We start from the raw sequence: 21,947 nt of genomic DNA, 5'->3' as shown, positions 1-21,947 counted from the left end.
GAGGCGTTTTATGTGGTTGTGGAGAACTTTAACCACGTGAAACTGACAGACACTCTGTCCAGTTTTTACCAGCACATCACCTTTCCCACACAGGGAAACAACCCTCTGGACTGTGTACACACCAACATTCACGGTGAGTACAGAGCTCTTCCTCACCCCCATCTTGGCCTCTCTGACCACATTTCCATCCTGCTGGCGCCATCATATCGTTCGCTTTTGAGATGGATCGGACCAACGAAGAAGACAGTCACTGTGTGGCCCAGAGATGCAGCCTTTGTGCTCCAGGACTGTTTTCAACCCACAGACTGGCAGATCTTCAGAGAGGCAGCTGTTAATGAGGGAACAAACCATTTCATGCAGATCCATGGGGGTTCAGTGCAAATATGGATGTTGGTATTTAATGTTTAATTTCTTACATATTTGTGGTGTTACTGTCTGACAAATACAAATTTTACTGGAAGCAAATTTGAATTATTTCAAACTAACTAACACACTCAAATTCCATATGAAATAAATATGGGCTTTTCCATATTTATTGATAGTAACTAAGATTGAACCATTTGGTTATTTTCCTGATAATCAGGGGGTGCCACAGCTTGATTTGATCTGAATTACTAGTTTTATTAATAAGAGTTATTGGTAACTGATCATTTATGCCCAAAGCCTCATTTGAGCTTTTACAAATTTTACAAAATCAGGAAATGTCACAATTTCAGTATTTCACAATAATTTTGTATGTGTAGTTGTTGCCCCAGAGAAATGTACATATAGAGCCATTTAAAGCCTGAAAAGTGCTTTAGAATTAATATATTTATTGTGTAGTGAAGTTTGCCATCGTCAATTACTCCACAAATTCTCTTAATTAATCTTTGATATATAAAATAAATAATTTGGGTATGAATACTCGACCTTGAGGGATACCAGAAGTGATGCCAAATAATTATAAGCAGCTGCCATTCAGGTAAACAGTAACCTCTTTAAATCTTATCTACATTTAAAACTAATGCATAACATTCCTTTTTTTCAACACATAATGATCTATTATATTAGATTCCTATATAATGCCAGAGATCTTTATCTACTTGGCCTGAAACCACAGTGACTGTTACACAATAAATTATGTATAAATCTAAACATTTCTAGTTGGTTGACAGTTTATTGCATTTGTCCTTTTCAGCTTCAGCTCGCCCTCTAGTGGAGCAGAAGTGTAACTGTTACCATTGATCCTTCACAGAAAGATTTCTACTTCATAATCTCAGCTTGAACCTTTTTTGGTGGAGATTTTTGTATCAATACTATTCTTTTCAAAAACATATTTTCTACATAAACTAATCTAGCAAATTTCTAAATAAACTTTTAAACACAAAAACAGAGAAAAAGAAATGACTTGAAACTTCAGAGAACGGTATATCGTTGTATTAGATATATATTTGGCCTTAGCTACTTGTTTTCACGGCCCTGAGGAGACGAACAATCATTGTTGGTGGCAGTCCTCGTCTGACCAGTTCATCTTTAATCTGCAGAGGAACACACAAGACTTCGTTTAGAGGAAATCAGTGGCACATTATGAATTGTTCTCAATTTGTGTAAATGTCTTTCTGAACTACACCAAGTTGTTTTTAACAAGTGATGGTTTGTTTCTGCTTGAATTTAAGACAAGATATTTTAAAAACACCTTATCAAGAGACAAAACAGGCAGCAGAATAAACTTCATCAGGTAAATGTCTCAAATTAGATTATGATCAGCATTAGAGTTCATGAAGTTACTGACCTGTTTCACAATGGTCTCATGATCATTTTCCAGTGACAAAATGGTGGAGATCTTGCCATTCAGAGCCACAACATAATCTAGAATGAAAGATATTTTATTCAGAACAGAAAAGATAATAAAATACAGTTTTATTTCTATTTTCGGCTTTATGGTGGACAAAACATCAACAGTAGTGAGACTTACTAGGCCCTGAGGCAGGTGTTGAATTTGTAGGTAAGGATCTGGCTGTAGCTGTAATTGTACTTGAAGGAGATTTGGTTGTTGCAGTTGGTGACAGAGTTGTAGTTGAGGATTCAGTTGTTGTAGTTGAGGATTCAATTACTGTAGTTGGGGACTCAATTGTAGTTAGGGATTCAGTTATCGTAGTTGGGGATTGGGTTGTTGTAGTTTGGAATTCAGTTGTAGTTGGGGACTCAGATGAAGTTGTGGATTTGGTTGTAGTTGTGGATTGGGTTGTAACAGTTGGGGATTCAGTTGTTGTAGTTGGGGATTCAATTACTGTAGTTGGGGACTCAGTTGTAGTTGGGGATTCAGTTATTGTGGTTGGGGATTCAGTTGTAGTTGGGGATTCAGTTGCTGTAGTTGGGGATTCAGTTAGTGTAGTTGGTGGTTCGGTTGCTGTAGTTGGGGATTCAGTTGTTGTAGTTGGGGACTCAGTTGTAGTTGGGGATTCAGTTGCTGTAGTTGGGGATTCAGTTGTAGTTGGGGATGTTGTTGTTGTAGTTGGGGATGTGGTTGTTGTAGTTGGGGATGTGGTTGTTGTAGTTGGGGATGCGGTTGTTGTAGTTGGGGATTCAGTTACTGTAGTTGGGGATTCAGTTGTTGTAGTTGGGGACTCAGTTGTAGTTGGGGATTCTGTTGTAGTTGTTGATTCAGTTGCTGTAGTTGGGGATTTGGTTATTGTAGTTGGAGATTCAGTTGTTGTAGTTGGGGATGCGGTTGTTGTAGTTGTGGATGCGGTTGTTGTAGTTATGGATGCAGTTGTTGTAGTTGGGGACTCAGTTGTAGTTGGGGATTCTGTTGCTGTAGTTGGGGATTCAGTTGTTGTAGTTGGGGATGTTGTTGTTGTAGTTGGGGATGTGGTTGTTGTAGTTGGGGACTCTGTTGTAGTTGGGGATTCAGTTACTGTAGTTGGGGATTCAGTTGTTGTAGTTGGGGACTCAGTTGTAGTTGGGGATTCTGTTGTAGTTGTTGATTCAGTTGCTGTAGTTGGGGATTTGGTTATTGTAGTTGGAGATTCAGTTGTTGTAGTTGGGGATGCGGTTGTTGTAGTTGGGGATGCAGTTGTTGTAGTTGGGGATTCAGTTGTTGTAGTTGGGGATTCAGTTGCTGTAGTTGGGGATTCAGTTGTTGTAGTTGGGGATTTAGTTACTGTAGTTGGGGATTCAGTTGTTGTAGTTGGGGATTCAGTTGTTGTAGTTGGGGATTCAGTTGTTGTAGTTGGGGATTCAGTTGTTGTAGTTGGGGATTCAGTTGTTGTAGTTGGGGACTCAGTTGTTGTTGTAGTTGGGGATTCAGTTGTTGTAGTTGGGGATTCCGTTGTAGTTGGGGATTCAGTTACTGTAGTTGGGGATTGGGTTGTTGTAGTTTGGAATTCAGTTGTAGTTGGGGACTCAGATGAAGTTGTTGATTCAGTTGCTGTAGTTGGGGATTTGGTTATTGTAGTTGGAGATTCAGTTGTTGTAGTTGGGGATGCGGTTGTTGTAGTTGGGGATGCGGTTGTTGTAGTTGGGGATGCGGTTGTTGTAGTTGGGGATGCAGTTGTTGTAGTTGGGGACTCTGTTGTAGTTGGGGATTCAGTTGCTGTAGTTGGGGATTCAGTTGTTGTAGTTGAGGATTTAGTTACTGTAGTTGGGGATTCAGTTGTTGTAGTTGGGGATTCCGTTGCTGTAGTTGGGGATTCGGTTATTGTTGTTGGGGATTCAGTTGTTGTAGTTGGGGATGTTGTTGTTGTAGTTGGGGATGTGGTTGTTGTAGTTGGGGATGTGGTTGTTGTAGTTGGGGATGCGGTTGTTGTAGTTGGGGACTCTGTTGTAGTTGGGGATTCAGTTACTGTAGTTGAGGATTCAGTTGTTGTAGTTGGGGACTCAGTTGTAGTTGGGGATTCTGTTGTAGTTGTTGATTCAGTTGCTGTAGTTCGGGATTTGGTTGTTGTAGTTGGGGATGCGGTTGTTGTAGTTGGGGATGCGGTTGTTGTAGTTGGGGATGCGGTTGTTGTAGTTGGGGATGCAGTTGTTGTAGTTGGGGACTCTGTTGTAGTTGGGGATTCAGTTGCTGTAGTTGGGGATTCAGTTGTTGTAGTTGGGGATTCCGTTGCTGTAGTTGGGGATTCGGTTATTGTAGTTGGGGATTCAGTTGTTGTAGTTGGGGATGTTGTTGTTGTAGTTGGGGATGTGGTTGTTGTAGTTGGGGATTCAGTTGTTGTAGTTGGGGATTCAGTTGTTGTAGTTGGGGAATCGGTTGTTGTAGTTGGGGATTCAGTTGTTGTAGTTGGAGATTCAGTTGTTGTAGTTGGAAATTCTGTTGTTGTAGTTGGGGTTTGGGTTGTAGTAGTTGGGGGTTCGGTTGCTGTAGTTGGGGATTCAGTTGTAGTTGGGGATTGAGTTGAAGTGGTTGGGGATTGTGTTGTTGCAGTTGTGGATTGGGTTGTTGTAGTTGGGGATTGGGTTGTTGTAGTTGTGGATTCGGTTGTTGTTGGAGATTGGGTTGTTGTAGTTGGGGACTCAGTTGTAGTAGTTGGGGGTTCTGTTGCTGTATTTGGGGTCTCATTTGTAGTTGGAGATTGGATTGTTGTAGTTGGGGATTGGGTAGTTGTATTTGGGGATTGGGTTGTTGTTCTTGGGGTTTGGGTTGTTGTAGTTGTGGATTTGGTTGTTGTTGGGGATTGGGTTGTTGTAGTTGGGTACTCAGTTGTAGTAGTCTGGGGTTCTGTTGCTGTATTTGGGGCCTCTGTTGTAGTTGGGGATTGGGTAGTTGTAGTTGGGGATTGGTTGTTGTTGTTGGGTTTGGGTTGTTGTAGTTGGGGATTGGGTTTCTGTAGTTGGGGATTGGGTTGTTGTAGTTGGGGATTGGGTTGTTGTTGTTGGGGATTGGGTTGTTGTAGCTGGGGACTCAGTTGTAGTAGTTGGGGGTTCTGTTGCTGTATTTGGGGCCTCAGTTGTAGTTGGAGATTGGATTGTTGTAGTTGGGGGTTCAGTTGTTGTAGTTGGGGATTGAGTTGAAGTGGTTGAGGATTGGGTAGTTGTAGTAGTATGCATAGGGGTAGTTGTAGTTGTTGTTGGTGCAGTTGCAGTTGTTGATGGACCTAGGAGAAAAGAGCATTAATATTAATACCAGAACTAAAGAAAATAACTGGTTCAATTAAACAATAATGTAAAACCCTTGAATTATTCAACTCACCGTTTCCAACTGTTACAATGACGCAGCGAAGCTCAGACTGATACCGAGAACTGGAGACACTGTAGAAGTATATTCAAATGTAAATATGTTATTAATTCACTGGAAAAATAAAACTAGGTTTCAATGTCATAAACAAAAGCACTTTCTAGATTTATAAACAATATATACAAGCAACTGATATTTAAAAAATTGATAACAATGCTTATTTAATGAATTGTTTATATAATGTTTTGTTCTTTGTTGTAGGGCCTTGTAATAATTAATCTGCTGCTAAAAAGTTACATATGCAGTTTGGACACTGTCCATTGTCTTTCCTTCTCTGGATAATAGTTTTCACAATTTACACTGAAGAAATCCCGCCCAACATGAAACCTCTTTAATGTAAACCTTGTTAGGTTGTTTTAACAACTGGAAGCTGAGTACTGCATCAAATTGGATTTAAGAAATTATTTAGGTCTCAAATATTTACATTTCTGGGGCTTGAAGCACTAGATGATTTTATACCTTTATAAATCATCTCCACGCCATCACTGAGCATTGAAAAGTTAATGTCTCTTTATAAAATGTTTCTGAACAGTTTTTTGCACATTTCAGAATAGTGTGATGTTTCTCAGAATAGATACTGACGTTGCCTGGATAACGAAACAGATGGGGTGACTTTCTCCACCTTCGGCCACAGATGGTGTCCATGTCAGAGAGAAGCTTCCTGATCCCAATGAACTCTTATTTACGTTGTACGGCCCGCTGTACAGGAGCTCAGTTGATCTTTAACAAACAGGAAATACAGACAGTAGTTGAAAATATTTTCAAAATTTTCCAGCTGCTGTTTGTCTTGATGTCATAATCTAAACATGTTGACAGACATCTGACTCAGGCATGAATTCTTTTCTCAACAATAGATAAGATCTGACTCCTGATTGGGTGGCATGATATACTTACAGCTAAAATCATTTTACTATTACTTACGTGGCTTGAGCTGCCTCTGCTCTGATGGTGATCACCAGCGTCTGATTGACTGATGTGTAGAGCTGAGCTCTGTTGTTTGGAGTTGGACTCAGGAACCTGGGCAGATATTGACCTTCTGTGCAGGACGGTGCTGCAGCATCCACTGCAACAATACAGGGAAACCACAAACTCAGCCATGCTGAAGGAAATACTGACTCATCTGTTTATACAACAGTCCACCATCTAAATGTATTAGTTCAGATCATAAACCCTGATTAAATGTCATGTAAAGAACCTCAAGATGATATCCGCTGTGATTTGACACTGAATTAATTGTAGCCTTTGTTTAAAGTTACACATTTCAGGTAAAACATGAGCAAAGGTTTAGTTGTATTTCTGTACACAAAGGTAAGACATATGATAACCGCATTTCAATTACAAATGTGCACAAACTTTTTCAATATTCTGCTAATGTCGAAAAACACAGTAACAAATTATAGTTACTATAAATTACATTTAGTAAGTTGTTACTTTTACTTACAACTTATAGTAACAATGTATAGCTGTAACTGCAAGTTGTTACTTAAAGTTTATAGCATAAACTTTAAGTAACAACTTAAAGTTTATACTATAAATTGTTGCTATAAGTTGCAACTATGACGCATAGTAACAACTTAGGATCGCTATAGATGTCACTATGTAGTAACATCAGGTTGTAATGAGGTTGTAACAACTTATAGTATCTGCTACAGTAGTTACTATAAGTTGTTACTATAACTTGTAGCTGTTTCTATAAGCTATAGCAACAACTATAAGTTGTCACTATAAGTAGTTGCAACTTATAGTGACAACTTCTATATTAGTTATTATAAATAGTCTATATTTGCTACTATGCATTATAATTACAACTTAGAATTATTATAGATGTCACTATAAAGTAACAACTATAAGTTTCAAGTTATACTAACTGATAGAGATTTTTTGGTATTATCATTTTGTTGTTACTTTAGTTCATATTCAGGTTAAAGTGTTCTCTTGTTTAAACTGTATGTGTGAACTGACCTGGAAGTCACAGCTGCCTGTTATCTTCATGTGAAACAGTTTGACCGAGATTTGAACCGGGCTCAGATCAGGGGCCAGATGTTAAATTGTTTTACGACCTTTGCTTTGTTTAGGTAAAATGTTTTACGACCTTTGCTGTTTTTCCTCTGCTGTCTATCTTGCCTATCCTCCCTCTTTGAAGTTTGAGAATAAAAGACAAGCTGTATCCAAAGAGAAGCAGAACGCTCTGTGAACAGCTCTGAGAAGCAGTTGACAGAGTCTTCTCCTTTTGCTTGCAGAAGTTTAGTCATAAATTCATATACGTTGTCTGTGGTTCTTTTATGTAGGTTCTAGGAAATTACCTATCATTTTGGTGCCGAAACCCGGGATCTCTCATACCGACCGCTGTCAGGCAGAGGAAGACGCGCTGAATCCATGCATGGCCAGAGTCAATTGGACCTGGAAAGAAAGACCCAGGAAGTAGAATTCTTCGCTGGGCCAGCGACGTAGGTCCGACTTTGTCTGCCAACGGCGGAATGACGAGATCCGACTGGACAACCCGAAAACTACAGAAACGTAGGTGAATTTTAAAATGGCTATTTTAGTGGTTTGAGTTCCCTTGTATGATGTCGCTCTGCTAAAACTCTGTGGTTTGAGAATCCTTGTATGATGTCGCTCTGCTAAAACTCTGTGGTTTGAGAATCCTTGTATGATGTCGCTCTGCTAAAACTCTGTGGTTTGAGAATCCTTGTATGATGTCGCTCTGCTAAAACTCTGTGGTTTGAGAATCCTTGTATGATGTCGCTCTGCTAAAACTCTGAGGTCTGAGAATCCTTGTATGATGTCGCTCTGCTAAAACTCTGTTCGAGGAGACCCCATAAGGGTAAGTCCTCAGGCGGATAGGAAGCTTGTCATTGCTGTGTGGTTTTGATTTTTTGATGGGTAAAATATCACTGGTGCTGAGTTATCTGACAAGGCAAAAACAGATAATGTTGCGCTAAATCATAGAGTCATTACTGTGCTTATATTGCTGGTTTGCTACTGCTGCTTTGTGTGTGTGAGAGTGATTGGAGGTTTAAATACCGCTCTGTATTTTACCTCATATAAAACAGTGGATTTAAGCAGCAAACCTCTTGTGGATGCAATAGGCAAGATTCTCCCACTCGAAAGAGTCGAAGCGGGGAATACCACAACAAGGTATTTTAATTGCTGGCCCACTGAAAAGAGCTCCAGTTCATAGGACTCCCTAGGAGTCAACGAACCTGGACCAAATTTAAATAAATTCAAATAAATAATATTTTTAAGCTGAAATTGCAAGTGTTTTAAATATGGGAAATAAACATTCTTGTAATTCATCACTCGGTAAGGGCGCCGATGGAGATGAAAAGTACATGCTGTCCAGGTTTCCTGGTAGCACTGTACACATGAAAAAATGGAGAAAGAAATACAAAATAGATGGAAAGCTAAAAATTGATCAATGGCAAATAATTGTAGGAATTTTGGAGAGTAGTGTAGAAAGAAAAATAGGAAGAAAATAAAGTAATTCCAAGCACACGGAATGCTGTAGCGGTGCAAGGAGAGCAAGCTCCTGCAGCCACCTCTCCCCTTGCTGCTTCAGCAGCTCCGTCTGCTCCAGTATCAGCCACTGCTGTTCCAACAACACGACTGTATCCCTCCCTAGAGGAAGGGACACAAAACTTGTATATCTTTAGACCCTGTACCTTAGAAGAGGTCAGGAAAGCTGTGAAAGGATCAGATGTTTTTCACCTGGAGAAATTTGGAGGTTTATATACCTCTGCCTTTTCCAACGACCGGACAAAAGGCCGTGGAAGAGACAGAGGCAGAGGAGGTCACGATAGGCGAGGACCCCAAAATAACACCCCACAAAATCTACGGTATTCAAAAGGCTGCTGGATTTGTGGCAATATTGGTCACTGGGCAAGAAACTGCGCTTCAAAGAATGTTGCACGGGGCGACAAGAGGGGTGGTGGAGTGAGGAGACCACAAATAGGAGAAATCCTCAGCATAATCAGACTCTACCACACCCCAAAAACACAAACCCCCAGTCCAAATTGATGAAATGCTAGAGACATGTGCATGCAGTTTAAGACGTTAAGTAAAACCATAAAAGAAATTGAATTCCTGCAAGAAATCAGTGTATGCAAAATAATTTTTAATGTTACTACAAAATTTGGTTTAAACCTCACAAGTGAGAAATAATTTGTTTTAAGAAATACTGGTGTTTGTTTTGTTTTTCTTTTTTGAGCTGTCTACACCTTTAAAGAAAAACCAGTAAAGAGAGGTCTCACTGAAATAAAACATGGGAACAACTTCTTTGTATGCTAAAAGTGAAATCATGACTTTCCTAAAAGAGGACAAGTCGAAAGCTAAAACTAAATAATAAAATTCTCCTCAGAGAACAATGTTTAAAGATTATATAACACCAACTTGGTGAAACGATCCTCTGGCTTCTATCTGGAGGGGTCAGCGGTCAGAGTAAGGTACCGACCTGGACATTAACCAGCCTCGTAAACTCTCTTAGGCCTTGAGAGGAGGGCTGCCCGCTGACTTCACAGTCTGCAGCACTGAGATCAACAAATTTAGAGAAATCCATTGTTCTCTGGTGAGACGTGTCTTAGATGAAGTTAACCTAAACTTACATTCTACATTTTACAAGTTAATGGTGAACATGATGAAAGAGACTACAGCTTTTAACATGTTTCATGTTTATATGTGTTTGAATAAGGAAATGGTTTATGACTTCTTAAAAAGTTGGATAATAAGTGGCTAAAAGCTATACGATGAAAAGAAAAGAAAGTTATAATTGACTCTTATTTGCTTCTTTCCTTTTCCTCTGTCTGAGCCTCGCTGCGCTGCGTCTGACCTCTGACCTCAGCTCAGATCTGTCCTGCCAATCAGATGACTCCCTCCTTTATCACCAGCTAGTTGATAAAGAAGCGAAAAAGGACAGGACGATTTCTACCAACTGGACACTGAAGGCAATAAAGTGTCCACTGGTCCTAATTCCTTGACATCTGGGAACTGCCATGCAGCAAAACTACTGTATGGAGTCCTGCTAGACGTTTGGAAAAAGAAAGCAAACTGAACTGTTTGCCGCTTGTTTCATTGGTGGACTAAGGGACGGTCTGGACAACTTATAAATAATCCAACACCGGAGCCAGTTGGACTGACAGGGAGCTGGAGAAGAGACAGAGGGAGGACCAGCTGCAGTGACGCTAGCAGCAGGAGGGGGAAGCGAGAAGCAAGACAGAAAGGAGAAATGCAGATAAGTTATACACACACACTGCTGTGACACACACTGCTACTGTAATGAGGACTTGTTTGCTTACTTACTAGCAGGAAGGAATTATCTAGCTAGAAAAGGACATATTGAAGGTTTTTAGGTACAATGTTAAACAAAATCGTCCATTTTGTACCCATTAACTCAGTCCTTAACAGAAGGACCAGTGATCCTCTTAGGGCCCACGAGCCATAGATTGGGAAACTGTGAAGGAAAAAACTGTAATGGTTAAAAGTTAAAAAAAAAAAAAAAAAAACTGAGTGTGATACGGCTAAATTACACCAACAAAAAGGATTAGATTTAAAGCTAATAACGATTTGCAAGTGTTTTATTTTCTCTGACATAAATACTAGTTTGAACTAAAATTAAACATCTCTAAGTGTTGAAAATAATTGATATTGCGGTGTTGAAATACTATGGAGTATTTCTTTGCATTTAACTGAAACATTTAACTTAGAGGTTAATTCTATAAAGAATCTACAAATTATTTTGAGAAGAGAGAAATTTTTACTGCTAAATTGAGTAACGGATGAAATTATTGACCATTTAATTTAAAATATAAAAAACCATTGTTAACTTGTCTGAAATGCGAGGTTAAGAGAAAATCTGAGACTTTAAGCAACCTTGTAAACGGCTACTAACCTGATGATTGTGATTAAAAGCAACATTTTCTAGACTTCAGTCTAGAACATTTTAATCCAGATTTGATTGATAGTCAATAAATTCAAAAAGAAATGGAAAATTAGAGGATTTGAGGTTTTGGTTTAATTTCAGGATGGTCATTTTTATTTAGGAAGAGTTATGCTTTGATGAATTTGATAACATCTACAGGGAAACCAGTCACCCATGCATCCTTGCTTAAGAATCTTTTGCAGGCCATATATTTACCAGCTGAACTAGCAGTTTGTAAGTGTGCAGTGCACACCACGGAACAGAATGAGGTTTCAAGTGGCAATAGATTAGCTGATAAAGTAGCAAAGGAAGCTGCAGCTGGGAAGCATGGGGGAGACAATTTCTCAATACAGATAGAAGATCCTCAAGTAATAGACAAAGCTGTGTTAAAAGACATGCAAGATAATGCTCCAAACGCAGAAAAGCAAATGTGGATAACTAAAGGGGCGACACTGAATGATGATAACATTTTTTCAGTAAATAGAAGTCGGTCCTTCCAAAATCTCTATTTAGAGCGGCAGCAATTTTGACACATGGACATTGTCATGTGTCAACAGGGGGGATGGTCTCTATGCTACAACAGCATTTTACCACATATGGATTAAATTCTTACTTAAAAAATTTTTGTACTGCATGTCCAGTTTGTGTCAGAAACAATCCTCAAGGAAACATTAGACCAAGAAGAGGAAGTTTCCCAAAACCCTCATCCATTTCAAACAATGCATATGGACTTTATTGAACTCACACAAAGTGGACCACATAAATATTGTTTGGTGATGATTGATGCTTTTTCTAAAAGAGTTGAAGTAGTTCCAGCAAAGCCTGCTTTTGACATAATTTATGGGAGAGCTTACATATTGCCTCTGTTTGCTCCAGACTTACAGAAAGCTGATGAAGAACAAACTTTGGTAGATTATATGATCAGGATCCTGAAACAGAAAGAGGTGTTAAATGCAAATTTACTGCCGTCTGACTGTTCTCCTCTACAGGAAATAAATAAAACCACCCCCATCCAGCCAGGAAACTGGGTCTACATAAAGGTCATAAAAGAACCCTTCCAGGTGCTGATGACCACACCAACAGTCGTAAAGACCCAGCTGGATACATCTAAGTCACTGCAAGCTGCAGAGAGTGTTTGAACCCCTAAGTAGGCGGAGGGAGGAAGACCGGACTTCAAAGGGGGGCTATTTTTTAGGGTAGCTCGTCTCAAACCCGGTGAAGAAACGCTTAAGATTCCCCCGTCTTTAGTTTGGGGGTTCTGACATCTCTGTGCGCCGAGCAGCAATGGGGACTCCATATGCCAGATGGATCTTCTACTGCGCTGTGACTGCAGCATCAACCTGTGGTGGAAACTAATGAATAGAACCGCGTACGAGGGACATGCTGTGAACTGCTATGTGTGTGCGCAGCTGCCAATCGCCACACACAACTCAGGTCTGCGTGTAGGACACATCACGGATGACAAACAGATGTGTCTCTATGGCCTGAGCACACAACCACGACTCAGCGTCCCCATGCCAAAGGGATGCAAACGGTGAAAAAAAAAAAAAAGACTATTCTGTTCACTTCAGATAGGAGATGCCGTGAAGGAACTTTTTGGATCTATGAACTGTTCCTTTAATGCTGACGTATTTCCATTTCCACTAACCGCATGGAAAATACCAGAGACCATTTCTTTAGCAGGAGCTAAACCCGGGTCTCTGAGGAGCTGCGTGTTCAACAACGGACACGTTTCTCTTGGGATGTTACCTGGAAACCTGTGTAACATAGTTTACACATACTGCAAGACGACACCGGATTACATCGACTGCACAGCGTGCAGGGGTCAAAGGATGACTCCACACTGCAAAGTCTGGAAGGACAACCCAGACTGTGACAACATGCTTCAGGAGAGGAGTTTCAACATCACAGATCGGACGACAGGAGACAACGCTGTGCAGTACCATAGTGCCAGCAGACTATGGTTCACGGGTGATGGCAGACTGGTACTTCCTGTACCCGATTTTATTCATCAGGAAAGGACGACACATTCTGGCTGCCCGCTCCAAGCGTGAAGTTATGCCTGAGGTCAAACGCTGGGGAGGCCTCACTACAGACACTGGAGTTCCTTGGGAATTCAAGATCTGGAACGGTGGAGAAAAGTTTATGCAAGGCATATTTCCATGGGTCGGAGTAGGAGAGGTTTGGGACCACGTTGAAATCAACAGATACGGATTACTGCGACTAATCAACATCACATACCAGCTGGCCAATGGCACCGCGAAGGAGCTGACTGAACTGAGAAACATGGTTATGCAAAATCGTGTTGTTCTGGATTTCCTCACTGCCCCTCAGGGAGGGGTTTGCAAAATTATTGGCCCAACGTGTTGCACTTTCGTTCCTGATGAAACAGGAACTGGAGGAACCATTTCTGATGCTCTATATGAGCTGGAGGATCTTGAAAAAAAAAAAAAAAAATATGTGGAGAGTGGAACACGCGGCTCATCCTTTTTTGATTTGTTTTCATGGCTCATGTCTGGTCCATGGTGGACTTTACTGTTAAAGCTCATGACACCTATTCTGTTTGTTTCGGTTCTGTTCTGTCCTTTTAAGGGTTGCATTATTCCATACCTACGAAGTATGATGTTTAAGACAAGTAACACAACTGTTGTCAGTTATCAGCTAGCAAAGGCATCCTATGAGACGAATGAAGATGACTTGTTTTGAGATTCTGACGATTTTCTGTGCAATGATGATGTTCTGTAATCACTGAACGGATTAATTCATTTGCTGAATGATTCCTACACCAAAAATGTGAAAACAAGTGGTGTTAGGGATGAGAAAACTGCGTTTGATTTTTTGCTGTTTCTTTCTTTTGTTTTTGTTTATTTCATTTATTCATTATGATCATTGTGTAATTTCTATGTTTAGACTAGGACAAAAAATGTATATATTTTGCATTTCTTGGTTCTATTTTATTTCTTTTCTTTTCTATGCTTGGCTTTTGAATAAGGTTTACACACATGGTGAAATGATAAAAAGGGGGGAATGATAGAGATTTTTTGGTATTATCATTTTGTTGTTACTTTAGTTCATATTCAGGTTAAAGTGTTCTATGTGTGAACTGACCTGGAAGTCACAGCTGCCTGTTATCTTCATGTGAAACAGTTTGACCGAGATTTGAACCGGGCTCAGATCAGGGGCCAGATGTTAAATTGTTTTACGACCTTTGCTTTGTTTAGGTAAAATGTTTTACGACCTTTGCTGTTTTTCCTCTGCTGTCTATCTTGCCTATCCTCCCTCTTTGAAGTTTGAGAATAAAAGACAAGCTGTATCCAAAGAGAAGCAGAACGCTCTGTGAACAGCTCTGAGAAGCAGTTGACAGAGTCTTCTCCTTTTGCTTGCAGAAGTTTAGTCATAAATTCATATACGTTGTCTGTGGTTCTTTTATGTAGGTTCTAGGAAATTACCTATCACTAACAGCTGATAGAAGGAACTAGTACTTCCTATAAATTGTTATTATGTGTTATAGTAACAATTTATGGTAGAAACTTTAAGTTGTAACAACAGGTTATAATAACTTAAAGTATCAACTATAAATTGTGACTTTTTTCACATAGGTCACACAAGTGATGAAAAAGTCAAACGATAAGCTGTGAAAGGGTAGATTAGTACTATCTGCATCTACTACGGTAAGTATCAAATTGTTTGTCATGGATGTCTGGCGGTGCCCCTGGTTGTAACTACCAGATGTTACTACTGGCAGACTGGACGATCAAATACACAAATTTTAATATTTCCGAAAATCCACCTTGTCAGAAAAGCAAGTTAGTGTCATACATTTGTACCTTTTAAAATGAACTGGATGGGTATTTTGCTGATGGCATCACTGGTTGTTTTCTGCACCTGAGAACCACCAGTTTGGGTCAGAGTGATGGTCTGCAGGGGAAAGTCCTCCATCACCATCTGGACCACATATGAACCTTGGCTGCTGCTTGCAGATGAGCTGAACAATAAAGTACAAGAGGACTGCAAGAAGAAAAAAGGAAACGGTCAAAATAAACAAAATAGTTTGTGCCAAACAATATTTAGCCCCATGAGTTCAGCTGTTGAAGCTTACAGATGAGATGCTGAGGACAGACGGAGTCGTGCAATCCGTACACTCTGACAAGGCGCTGGAGGCAAATCTACATCTAACATCGTCTCCATCGGGGTCAAAGGTCAACATGCTTATGTTTCTCTGACAGTTTATAGGAACTCTGGGATAGAAAGGATATGCAAACATAACTCAGAAAGAGTCTTCTACAGTCACAGTAAAATAAAAATGCACTTATTTCTGTTCTAAGGTCTTTGTTTTTCATGTAACTAGAAATAAAAGATAAAACAGTTTTTACTCGTTATAAAATTATTTAAAGGTGACGTGTTTTGCTTTGTTGAACAAGTTAAAGTAAATCTATGCACTACATGTTTGTTACATTTTATTTACAAAAAAATCATTCTTAGATTATATGATTTTAGTCTCCTCAGTTCTGACCATCTTCAGCTCCTTTCAGAATGAGCTGTTTAGGGCATCTTGTCACTTTAAAATCAAATAATGCTGCTGGCCACGCCCCCAAATCAATGTTTACATTCACACATTAAAATGTCTGAAAACAGATGTGCAGTTACATAAATTTAAATCTCTGAAAAGCAGAAGTGGAGTCTCCTGCACAGCCAACAAGAATGCAACAAGCGGTTTCTGGATGGTAAGTCAACAACAAAACACTGCTCTGTTCCAGCAGCCATTGTACAGCGGTAAAACCAGCTGACCAAATCTTCTGGAGCTTCGCTGCAGTTGCTAGGTGTGGAGCAGTGCCTGCTGATTTCTGACGTTTGAAACATTTCATTTTTGAGGCACCAAAAAAATTTACATTTACTTCAAAAAAACTGTCTGGGTAGTTTTAATGAAGCACTTTGGCTGTTACATTCAAAATGTGAATTTGACAGAGTAAATCCACTTTACATTTTACTTCATCTCTGCACAACAGAGCAGATTTCACAGGGGATTTGACTCCTGGGCATAAAGGACAGAAAGGCAAAGAAATAAAGATGGAATTACCTCAGAGCTGGGAGGATGGTTGTCTGCGGTGACGTGTTTGCTTTGCTGATGTCAGATCGGGTCCTTAGTTCAACAGTAGTCACAGCTCTCCAGTTTACAATATTCTGTATGTTACTTATCCAGTTTCCACTAGCAAATCTACAATGAAAGTAAAGTTAATTTACAACAATCTGATGCATTTTGGTGTTTTATGGCTTTAATTAGAGGAATCCAACAGCCAAGTTCTTTTCAGATATCTTGTGATTAGCCGAGCCACTGATATTTTACAGTAGGCGTGTCAAGTCTAATATTTCCTCAGTGATATTGGAAGAATAAAGTGTCCAGAAGGACTTACACAAGTGTAAGTGGAGAGTTGCTGGTCAGCTGTCGAGACGTCACTGCTTCTCTCTGGCACCATTCACCAATGATTTCATCAACTTTGGTTAAAGGAAGGATCTGGGTCTCAGTCCCACAGTTTCCACTGCAAGACCAAATGTCAGTGTATGCGCATTGGTCATAGCTCACTTTGTAGTGAAGCTCAACCTGCAGATTTAAAGTGAGAAGGCAGTAAGTACAATCAATGATAAAAGATTAGATTTCAGAATCTCCAAAGATTTAACTTACAGAAGTAGATCCGTTTATGTAAGCGTCCTTTGGGTAGTAGGTCATCATGACGCCATAGAAATGTGAAGCGTAAGAATCGCTGACCAGCAGCAGCAGCAGAACCACAGAGAGGAACATGATGGCTGTGAAAGTGTCTCCACACAAAGTCAGAGTTTGTTAGGAACCAGGAGGTTTGATGGTTTGACAGCATGTGATTCACGCCCTCTCACTGCTTACTGTCTGTCCCGGAAATGAAAATGTTTGCGGCTTTACGCAGAAACCTGGTATGAGGAAGATTTATTTGACTGAGAGATAATGATCAGAGATAAAGTGAAATAAAAACAAGAATATGCATCAAGTATTATCTGTGAATATATGTATATCTGTGAGCAGCCATCTTCTTTATCAATGTCTGATTGCGGCTTAACTTTCTTGTAGACGTCGTCAGTGTGTGACACAGATTTATAGTCACCAGTATTTCCTGTGGTTGTGCATCTCCACCAGTCATTGGATCTTATACACACAGAGACGCACTTTACACTCACAAATAATGTGAAATTAGAGACCATTTAACAAACTAACAGTCAGGGTTTTGGACAGAGAATCCAAGCATGCAATGAGAAAACCTGCAACCCGGGTTGTTGGGCAAAAAAATATTTCAGCATCACCATCACAGGGGCCATAAATATTGATATTATGTGTATTTATAAAATCACAACTTTAACTGTTTGAATAAACCTCAGCGAGAAAGAACTAACATGATTTATAATAATCAGATTAGCTCCACAGACCTGAATATAAACTTCGTTTTCTCATTACCTTCACTAACATCAACCACTTTGTGGCTTTTGCCCAGACAGTAAAGAACTCGGCGTCTCAATGCATAATAACGGCTTTTGTTTGAATAATTACCGTGGCTGTAGTTTCAGGTGTAACTGTAAGCAAGAACAAAGCTGCAGTCTTTGCAAATCATTAGCAGAAACAGGAGAAAACTGATGAGCAACTGGAATGATTCACATGAGGAACAAGGAAGAAATTCCCTCTCAAGACTCCAGCAACACTTGAAATACAGGAAAACAAAACGACGCATTTCAGTTTCTGCCCTTCACCAGTCCTACTGTCACAAAGACACTTAAGAACACAAAGAAAAGAGTTTAAGTTAAAATTTTAGAGAAAACATGCTGGTAGAACTGATTCAAATGTTTCTTTCATTTTCAGATTGTTTATGCTAAAAGCAAAACCCAACATAAGAAATATCCCTCACATGTACTTAGCTTTTAATATAAGGCAGTTTTTACTCTTTAGCATCATTCATACACTTGGAAAAGTGTTTTACAAGACAACAAAAATAAAATAAAGTGTAAGTATGAAGAAAAACATGTTAAAAGAAAAGCATAAAGAGAAACCAGTATATCAATTAATCAGATTATTTTTATTCAAAAATTGGTGAAGACAAATATAAAACTGAAAATTAAGTCCTGTCCAAATGAATTAGTGAAAAATAAATCAATTTCCATCCATCCATTTTCTTTACACCCTTGTCCCTCAGTGGGGTCGGGGGGGTTGCTGGTGCTTTTCCAGCCAGCGTACCAGGCAAGAGGTGGGGTCACCCAGGACAGGTCGCCAGTCTGTCGCAGGGCAACACAGAGACACACAACCATGCACACACAACCACACACTCACACCTAGGGGCAATTTGGAGAGGCCAATTAACCTGACAGTCATGTTTTTGAACTGTGGGAGGAAACCGGAGTACCCGGAGAAAACCCACCATGCACAGGGAGAACATGCAAACTCCATGCAGAAAGACCGGGAATCGAACCCAGAACCTTCGTGCTGCAAGGCAACAGCTCTACCAACTGTGCCACTGTGCAGCCCTGAAAAATAAATATTGCATCAAATTAAAAGATGTCCATCTGAGACAAATTACAACTTCCTCACAAGCAAACGGTCCACTCAACATTTAATCTGACTAATTTTGGTATTAGTATTTTTACCTTCTTATTATTTTTCACTAATCTGTCTTGAGCTCATCAGTTTGTAAAACAACAGATAAGATAAAATTTTAGAGTCGATGCCCTGAAGAAAAAACCAAACCGGTCCAACCAGATTCAGTTCTGGATGTCACTTCCTGTTTAAAGATCAAACCTTTGGAACGGCTTTCATCAGAACATGTGGACTGGGCCGAACCGCTGAAGGTGTTTTCCACTGTTTGACTGACAGCTGAGCAGGAAACTTCACAGCTAACATCAACCACGCTTTTAATATTTTGGATTTTTCTTAAAAAAAGTTTTTTTTCTCCTGTAACCACATTGAAAATGTATATTTCTTAGATCGATATTGAAGTAGTGATGTATTGAAGTAGTTATGTAGTTTTTAGACATAGGGTGAATGCTCAATGTATTTATTCACTTGCAGAAAGTCAATATTCACTAAACTACACTGTAAAACATTTGAAAGTGGTTCAACTTGAAAATGAAAGTCCATCTGGAAAATGTAATTTAAATTAACAAGAAAATTGTTTTGGTTTTAAATTGTGACGTTTAGTTTTTAAATAATTAAACTAAACGTCACAATGAAACATTTAGTGTGAGCAGGATTTTATCCTCAAGCATTAAAATAAACATTTGTTTTAATAAAACACAGATCAGATCAACGTGACGCACTTCCATATCAAGGTACAGAAACATGCTGCAAAGCATTCTGGGAAATAGTTCCCTCTCCTGTCTTTTTCTTCTTTCAGATTTTTTAAGTACAAACCTAAAAACTCAGTTTATTCAACTCTATGACAAAATGAATAAAAAGTTAACACAACTTATACTGCTGTAAGTTTATCTTTCACAAACTCACATTTAGGTTCAAAATCTAAAACTGGCTAAATATTTGACTTAAAGAGTGAAGACAGTAGACACAACTCAATATGGCTCAAATGTTTTACAGTGGATTTTGGATATTAAAATCCCAGACGCATAAATGCTACACATGAACACAGATTAGTAATCTCTCAGTAAATATCTGCTTTAATAAAAAGTTCAGTTGATGCCAAATTTTGATTGGTTTACTTTATATTGATAACCTATAATGATAATTTGTGAAAGTTTCCCTATTTTATAAAAAGAAAATCTATTGACACAGACTAAATGTACTGAAAACAACCATAAGTCCCTGAAGTAATTAAAATAAACAAGTAAAAACAGATTAAATCATATTTCCAGCAGAGATTAGATTCATTCTCATATTTGGCCACTAGGGGGCAGCAGTTTTATTAGCTGGACCGACTCTGAGCAGACGGACCTTTATGTCTGCAGGCAGCCCTCCTCCAACCAGTTTAACTTTAATCTGCAGAGGAAAACATGACATCTATGTTAGATAGAGTCATTTAAAATCTTAGAATTAAAAATGAGAAACAGGTCAAATGTTTAATTTAACTATCACAACACAATATTTTAATAAAATTAAGATTTATATAGAAGAGGAACTTAAAATCTAGCAGGTTTGCCTCATTTAAAAACTCCACAAATTATTAAATGTTGATAGTTTTTCTATTATTTTTGATTTTTTTGTGTGTGTTTTTCTCATTCTTCACAAACTTTAGTTTTATTTAGTGGAGTTTACTAAAATAAATTAGTTCTCGTGTAAAAGCCACTGAATGTTTGTGGTTCTGTTTACTTTGAAATTTAATTTAATTATTTTTTCCCATATTTAAGAGACTTTATTTTCTATCTTTTTTGGAAAGCAGTTAAAAAACTTAACTGAATCAAACTGCAAACTGGAACTGGAAAACAAGTTTGTATTGCAATCAGGGATCAAAAATCGCCCCGGCGCCACACTTTGGACACCCCTGTTTTATTTATTTATTTATTTATTTATTTATTTATTTATTTATTTCAAACAGACAAAAAAAGTGGGGGGAAATAATAGTAAAACTAATTATTATTCTGATTGACATGTAATTTTATATAATTTGTTTAAAAAGGAGCAGGTAGAAGATCTCATGACTTCCTGTCCGTCTGACATTCATCAACCTACAAACATTTAAATTTCTCCTCACCAGATAAACTCTTATATTATTCCCCACATTGATTGATATTTAAATCTCACATTCTCATCCTTAAATGTACAATAATTTACACATTTTTAATATCAAAAATAGGCCCATCCTACACACCATATTTCCTTTCTGAACAGTTTTTTAAGATGATTTATATTTGTAGGAAGAAGAATTGGGTGGAAATTGATTGTTTCTTACTTTAAATATTAATTTGGGTTATGAAATGACATTTGGGATAAATTAGTTTGGTTTAAACTCAGGTTGTGATGGTTTGTGTTAAAGTCCAGGACTTCACTGACCGCTTTCTCGATTTCATTCTTGTCTTTCAGTGGCAGCGTAGTCGAGATCTTCAGCTTCAGAACCGTAAGACGAGCTGGAAGAACAAGAGATCAACATGGTATAAAGAACTACTTCCTGTTACTTTCACTCCTGCTTCCATCCTACTTACATGTTTTAGGAGGAGGACTTGGATCTGGTGATGAGAAAACAACAGAAATAACAAGTTTACGACATAAAATGTTAAAAATTAAGAATAAATCCATGAACTGACTCACCATCTCCAACCGTCACAATAACGCACCGAAGCTCAGACTGGTAGACTGAACTATAGACATTGTGGAGATAATTCAGTGCAAGAAAATTAACATTTAACATGTCAAATACAGAGCTGAGCAATAACTACATTTACGCACTTAAGCAAAAATAATTTTAGGAGTATTTTTACCACGTTGTGCTTTTTACTTTGAAGTATCTCTGGTGAACTTTAAACAAAATTCACCAGACAGAGACCTGCAGTTTTTATTAAAGTTTCATAAAATTATTATTGAAAGAAACTAATTTGAAAAAAATTTATTTTGCCTGATTTTGTTACTTATTTGAATTATTGTCATTTTGGTCCTTAGAATATCAAAATTTCAATGGAATATTTTGGTCTGTATGATGATGTAATTATTAAATTATTGATAATTTGATCAGATACTCGAGTAGAATTTTTACCAAACACTTTTTTTACTCTTACTTGAGTAAAATACTTGGGTACTTTATCAACTTCTGGTTAAATATCAAATAAATACAATTGTAATGTAATAAAAAATGTTTAAACAGGAAA

The 21,947-nt window shown here is 38.5% G+C and overlaps 2 protein-coding genes and 2 long non-coding RNA genes across 4 annotated transcripts; all 4 read right to left on the bottom strand.

Annotated features, from left to right (window-relative positions):
* Window positions 1–417: 417 nt before the first annotated feature.
* On the bottom strand, window positions 418–4,784 carry LOC145548904 (uncharacterized; the record flags this gene model as incomplete). The annotated part of the gene is made up of 3 exons (XM_081599990.1): window positions 418–1,517; window positions 1,772–1,848; window positions 1,955–4,784. Coding segments are annotated over 3 exons (2,988 nt in total), but the record flags the coding sequence as incomplete, so codon positions are not given.
* Window positions 4,785–4,787: 3 nt separating this feature from the next.
* On the bottom strand, window positions 4,788–6,267 carry LOC145548868 (uncharacterized). Its single transcript, XR_014084846.1, has 4 exons — window positions 6,137–6,267; window positions 5,798–5,935; window positions 5,171–5,229; window positions 4,788–5,075 (listed from the first exon to the last, which is right to left on the bottom strand). It is a non-coding gene; the product is annotated as an uncharacterized LOC145548868 (long non-coding RNA).
* Window positions 6,268–14,864: 8,597 nt separating this feature from the next.
* Window positions 14,865–18,042, bottom strand: LOC145548903 (uncharacterized). The gene is made up of 6 exons (XM_081599989.1): window positions 16,810–18,042; window positions 16,541–16,728; window positions 16,207–16,344; window positions 15,229–15,367; window positions 14,957–15,137; window positions 14,865–14,875 (listed from the first exon to the last, which is right to left on the bottom strand). Exons 1-6 carry the CDS (start codon window positions 16,924–16,926, stop codon window positions 14,865–14,867), a joined length of 774 nt encoding a protein of 257 aa, XP_081456115.1. The 5' UTR covers window positions 16,927–18,042.
* Window positions 18,043–19,148: 1,106 nt separating this feature from the next.
* LOC145548861 (uncharacterized) lies at window positions 19,149–21,658 on the bottom strand. The gene is made up of 4 exons (XR_014084844.1): window positions 21,394–21,658; window positions 21,288–21,311; window positions 21,139–21,212; window positions 19,149–20,127 (listed from the first exon to the last, which is right to left on the bottom strand). It is a non-coding gene; the product is annotated as an uncharacterized LOC145548861 (long non-coding RNA).
* Window positions 21,659–21,947: the final 289 nt, after the last annotated feature.

The sequence above is a fragment of the Poecilia reticulata genome, chromosome 18, assembly GCF_904066995.2.
Source record: "Poecilia reticulata chromosome 18, P_reticulata-male-v2, whole genome shotgun sequence".
Lineage (NCBI taxonomy): Eukaryota > Metazoa > Chordata > Actinopteri > Cyprinodontiformes > Poeciliidae > Poecilia > Poecilia reticulata.
The sequence above is the reverse complement of the archived record's forward strand: the minus strand, read 5'-3'. Positions and strand labels throughout refer to the sequence as shown.